General features: G+C 44.8%; 1 protein-coding gene across 1 annotated transcript in view; it reads right to left on the bottom strand.

Annotated features, from left to right (window-relative positions):
- Positions 1 to 2,017: 2,017 nt before the first annotated feature.
- The window catches only part of LOC101864025 (probable tRNA (uracil-O(2)-)-methyltransferase), a 13,964-nt gene continuing 9,876 nt past the window's right edge, over positions 2,018 to 6,105 (bottom strand). Inside the window, exons 10-12 of the mRNA XM_005109658.3 lie at positions 4,706 to 5,627; positions 2,873 to 2,989; positions 2,018 to 2,266 (exon numbers count right to left, since the gene is read on the bottom strand). Coding sequence (XP_005109715.1) covers positions 2,058 to 2,266; positions 2,873 to 2,989; positions 4,706 to 5,627 — 1,248 coding nt within the window. The 3' untranslated portion in view covers positions 2,018 to 2,057. The remainder of the gene's footprint in view (positions 2,267 to 2,872; positions 2,990 to 4,705; positions 5,628 to 6,105) is intronic.

Below are 6,105 nucleotides of genomic sequence, written 5' to 3'. Positions count from 1 at the left end.
TGGCCCTATCCTACCGGAACCACGCCTCCTCAACACCACAACAACTATTCTTCTCAAATTTCTCCAAAACTTTCTCAGGGGCCTCTCGTGGCCTAGAGATTAAGGAGTTCGCCTCTCATTCAATAGGTCTCGGGTTCGAATCCGGATAGCCACGGAAACTTTTCACCTCTAAAATTGTCTCCTTTCACCTCCTTTCCTGCTCTCTAGACTCTAGCAATGGTCTGCCGTCTCAATTTTCTGCCCTCACCCGTTTATCTCTTTTGCCACCTCTTCTGGGCTACTGCCTCTTTCTGCAGCCTTTCAACTGCTACTCCTTGGCTCCTTCTTAATCTTACCTCTGTCTTTCTGCCACACCCCTGATCTTATGGTAGGAAAGATCTACACCTTGCCTTCTCGGGACAAGGGTGAAAAATCTCGGAGGCTCCGTGTGCAAGTTGCGTAAGTTAAAGACCCCTTGGTGGTCCAAAATCGATACAGTAGGCTTCGACCACCATCCGGACAAGTTTCAAGCGAGTCGCACAAACAAATTACCATTGCTGCAAAACTTTCTCACTGGCATCTATGGTGTAGTGGTTAGTGTTAGGCACTTCAGTGTCTCATGCAGGAGACCTGATTTCAATTCCTAAGTGGGGAGAAATTTTTATTGCGCATCTGGGTCTTTCTGCTGGGATGTTGTATCCCTCTCAGCCCGGGTCTGTCTGCTGGGATGTTGTATCCCTCTCAGCCCGGGTCTGTCTGCTGGGATGTTGTATCCCTCTCAGCCCGGGTCTGTCTGCTGGGATGTTGTATCCCTCTCAGCTCCGCTCTGTCTGCTGGGATGTTGTATCCCTCTCAGCTCCGCTCTGTCTGCTGGGATGTTGTATCCCTCTCAGCTCCGCTCTGTCTGCTGGGATGTTGTATCCCTCTCAGCTCGGCCCTGTCTGCTGGGATGTTGTATCCCTCTCAGCTCGGTTCTGTCTGCTGGGATGTTGTATCCCTCTCAGCCTGGGTCTGTCTGCTGGGATGTTGTATCCCTCTCAGCTCGGCTCTGTCTGCTGGGATGTTGTATCCCTCTCAGCTCGGCCCTGTCTGCTGGGATGTTGTATCCCTCTCAGCTCGGTTCTGTCTGCTGGGATGTTGTATCCCTCTCAGCCTGGGTCTGTCTGCTGGGATGTTGTATCCCTCTCAGCTCGGCTCTGTCTGCTGGGATGTTGTATCCCTCTCAGCCCGGGTTTGTCTGCTGGGATGTTGTATCCCTCTCAGCCCGGGTCTGTCTGCTGGGATGTTGTATCCCTCTCAGCCCGGGTCTGTCTGCTGGGATGTTGTATCCCTCTCAGTCCCGGTTGGCCTTGACAGGCAAGGTCAAAGGCCATCTCTTAATTGATCTAAATTATGTTGAAGGGGACTTAAAAACACACACAACAAAAATATTAAAATACAAAAAACAAAAAAACTTCTGGATCTAGACTCACACTAAACACATAACCACAAAATCAATCTTTTATTTCTACAGATAGAGGAATTTCTATAGACAATATTCTTTTTGAATATGACAGGACAATATGTGTGTGTGTGTGGCATTGATATCATATTTGACACTTGTCACAATAATGAAATTTTAAAATAGAAAGTTGTTTTTTTTCCTGCTCAGCATTGTTTTTTTAATGCCCACTTGTGAAGACACATGTTTCTGAGTGGATTTTTATTGAAAAACATTTGACAAAAAGCGCCTAAATATAAATTTGTAGTTTTCATGGACACTCAAGCTTTGAAAGTTACCAAACTTTGGTGCAAACTCACACACACACACACACATGAGTGTACATAAATTAAGTCTTCTGACAAAGGCAAAAGCTATCACACATTCACAGACACACACATCTATGACTCTCACTAAGGTTAAAACAAACACACTAGTTTTACACACACACACACTATCACCCCCCCTCCCCCCTACACACACACACACCACCACACACACACAGTTCACACACACAGACATACACTCACACAAACACAGTACACGTACACACACAGACACACACACACAGACACACACAGTACACGCACACACACAGCTACGAATGACACCTCTCCTTCAGCTCCCCCTCCCCGTGAGCAAACAGACATTTTTCCCCCTCCCTCGGACAGCCGTCCGGGTGGTGTTGGAAGAACCAGCACAGCGTCGTCTTCACTTTCCTCTCCTGACTCTTCGTCTTCTTCGGCTTCCGACCTTCCCAGGGGTCCAGCATGGTGAAATCTCGTAGACGAACCACCCCGCCAGTCACTAGAGGGAATAGAAATAGTATGCACGTAGTGTTTTAAAAGTTAAGTCTATGCTGTTCTGACACAAGAGGCTGTGTGTTGTAATTAAGGTGTATATATGTGTGTGTGTGTGTGAGTGCGTGTGTGTGTGTGTGTGTGAGTGTGTGTGTGTAGGAGTACAAGTTTTTTACGAGAGAAAGAGAAGGTGAAAGAGAGGCAGAGAGAGAGAGAGGGGAGGGGGGGGGGGGAGAGAGAGAAAGAGGGGGGAAGAGAGAAAGAGGGGAGGGGGGAAGAGGGGAGAAAGAGAGAGAGGGCAGAGAGAGAGGAGAAAAAAAGGATGAATATTGGAGCTGTGCAATGCCTGTGTTCCTTCTCACTAGTAATGCACTGTATTATTAATTCATTATTATCATCAATAATGGGTCACTATTAAAACAACAAAATATTCAATAAACCACTGGACTATGTACAGTGATGTCAGCGGAAACCTGAATCTGTGGGATCGCCAAATTGTCTTTGGTTTAGCGACAGACGGCTCAAATTGTGAAGAACAAAAATCAGGAATTTCTATTTCCATTATAAAAAAAAAAAAGCAAAGCAAACTGAAACCATGGTAAGACGGACAAACCTTGGAAGATGTGGCTGTGGTTACGTAACAAAGTCTGGAGACCTCCGCACTCGGCCTTGAGCTCCTGCATGGTGGCTTTGTCGAACAGACGCACCACGTCGCCCAACGGGACCGCACCTGGCGGAACAGAAGGAAGAATAATCATGAATAATAATAATAAATATGTAATGATAATAAATAATAATAAGTAAATGATGATAATGATGAATAAATAATGACAATAAATAATAATAATAAGTAAATGATGATAGTGATTAATAAATAATGATAATAATAATAAACAAATTATGATAATATAAATAATAATAGATAGCATTTATATAGCGCATACCCCTGCTCAGCAGCACACTGAGTTTTAATATGACAGAAATCATGATAGGCCTAACTTATAAGTGGCAGTGAAAGAAATCATGATAACTTATAAGTGGCAGTGAAAGAAATCATGATAACTTATAAGTGGCAGTGAAAGAAATCATGATAACTTATAAGTGGCAGTGAAAGAAATCATGATAACTTATAAGTGGCAGTGAAAGAAATCATGATAACTTATAAGTGGCAGTGAAAGAAATCATGATAACTTATAAGTGACAGTGAAAAAATCACAATAACTTTAATAACTTATCTGACAGTGAGAAAAATTACGATAACTTATGACAGTGAGAAAAATCATGATAACTTTTAGGTGACAGTGAGAGAAATCATGATAACTTATGACAGTGAGAGAAATCACGATAACTTATGACAGTGGGGGAAATCATGATAACTTATGACAGTGAGAAAAATCATGATAACTTTTAGGTGACAGCGAGAGAAATCATGATAACTTATGACAGTGAGAGAAATCATGATAACTTATGACAGTGAGAGAAATCATGATAACTTATGACAGTGAGAGAAATCACTATAACTTATGACAGTGGGAGAAATCACGATAACTTATGAAAGTGAGAGAAATCACGATAACTTATGACACACGATAACTTATGACAGTGGGAGAAATCACGATAACTTATGACAGTGGGAGAAATCATGATAACTTATGACAGTGAGAGAAATCATGATAACTTTTAAGTGACAGTGAGATAAATCATTATAAAATTGGAATCCATCACAAGAGCTTCAGCGCATTGGTTGAATACACACACTCATTCTGAGGATGGGTTCATGGGAAACTTTTGTAGCAAGTGACGGCTATGATAATCAGCTTTTGAGGCTGACTTGCTGCAAAAATGACCGGCCCAGGCTGCGTTGAACAGGGGCGGATATGGACAGGTTAAATAAAAAAAAAAACAGGGAAAAAACACAAAGGTGTTATGGAAAAGAGGCACGGGGTACAGGTGACCACTTTGACTTTGGCAGTTTGGGTGATAGGAAGATGCTGTTAATGAGTTTTAACTCTTTATCTCCGGCAAGCCACTCCCAGCAGCTCGCAGTTGGAAACCCTGCGTCGGTGAGTCGCTGACAGCAGCTCAGGCACATTCCTTTAGGACGACTTCAACATCAAATTACTTTTCGGCAATTGCTGAAAACAGGTCTCTTTCATCAGGATTTCATTCATTAGATGAAGAACTATGGAAATAGGTTCACTTGTTTTGATTTAATGACCAATTTGGTGAAGATTTTGTCATATATTTAGATTTAGTACCAAAAACAGACCCCGGCATAGTGGGTTTACCCCTCACAGAGATAAAGAGTTATTAATCAGATTTAAAAGTAATCTATGATTGGTGCAGGTGACCGCCATGAAGAAACAAGTGTTGTGGAGAGGGAGACCACTACGACAGACTGGACTATAACTAACAAACATCGCCGAACCACTCGCGGCTGACTTACCTCCCTTCCTCCAACACTTCCCGTTCTCCAGGGAAGCCACAGCGGACTCATCGGATGCGAGAACCTTCTGGAACACGGCCGAGACAATCCGGGTCTTTGTCTCCTGCGCCACCTGCTGGCAGTTCCTCACGGCTCCCTCCACCCGAGGTGTGAACTTCACCGCCCACTGCCCCGCCCCACCGTCCTCCGTTTTTACACTCGTCCGTACCACCGATGTTCCTGTTTTGTCATCAGCCAATTCCATCTGTTGTGTCGACTCCTCACCCGTCCTAACAGACGGCCCGGTCTCCGTTTGCTTTCCCCCACCTGAGATGTTCAGATTCCCACAAATGTCTTTGCTTGTTGTATCACATGAGGTTGAGACTAAATTTAAATTTGCTTCCTCATTTTCAAAACTCAGCTCCTCTTTCACTTTCTTCGCCGTCCCGAGCTGAGCCTGCGACCTCTCCCTGTCTGTTCCCTTCCCCCCACAACTTTCCGCGGCCGACTCCACGGCTTTTCTCTTGTACCCTGAAGTAGTTCGGGACTTTACACCATCAGCGTCGACCTCCTTCCTATCAGAATCGTCAACTTTTTCAGTTGTTCCTGACTGCCCAGATAGCAAACTATCTACCGAACTATCTCCATTGGTCACAGCTGTCTTTGAAGCACTCACAGAATGCGTGTCATAACCGTTGTTGTTGTTGTTGTGAGCAGACCTGAGCTCCACCGATTGTTGAGCATGTTCCTCGTGCGGCGATTCTATATTTGGAGCCACGCTGGACAGGAAGCTGATTCCGACGTAGGGCGCACGTTTTTTGCTCCGCGAGTGAGTCATCAAGGTGATGTGAGTCGTGCGTTTGTCGATGTAGGCTTGTCTGTCAAGGTCGACCTGCGGCTCCATCTGCTCGCTGTACGACCGCTCTCGCCCCAGGTAACAGATCTGTGGGGGGAATACAACAGACGTGGAGAAATCCATTAACCGGGCTCATAAAATTCAGCAAAACCCAATCAGGACACCCAACATTATATTATCAGATTACGCACCGACACTTTTTCGGTCAATTCATCTCTTTCCCTTTCTTATTTCTTTTTCTCCCTCACTCGCTCTCAACCCCTCTCCCCCTTGCTCCCTCTCTACTCTCTATTTCTTTCTCTCCCTCACTCTCTCTCCCCCTTGCTCCCTCTCTACTCTCTATTTCTTTTTCTCCCTCACTCACTCTCAACACCTCTTCCCCTAGCTCCCTCTCTACTCTCTATTTCTTTTTCTTCCTCACTCACTCTCAACCCCTCTCCCCTTCTATTTCTTTCTCTCCCCCTCTAACTCTCTTTCCTCCCCCCACCCTCTCCACATACCCATTTAGATGATAGTACCCTCAATTTGCCACACTCTCTCGTCTTCCTTTCTTTCTCCCCCCCCT

Source organism: Aplysia californica, unplaced genomic scaffold (genome assembly GCF_000002075.1).
Source record: "Aplysia californica isolate F4 #8 unplaced genomic scaffold, AplCal3.0 scaffold00802, whole genome shotgun sequence".
Lineage (NCBI taxonomy): Eukaryota > Metazoa > Mollusca > Gastropoda > Aplysiida > Aplysiidae > Aplysia > Aplysia californica.
Note: the sequence above shows the minus strand (reverse complement) of the source record. Positions and strands in the feature narration are given on the sequence as shown.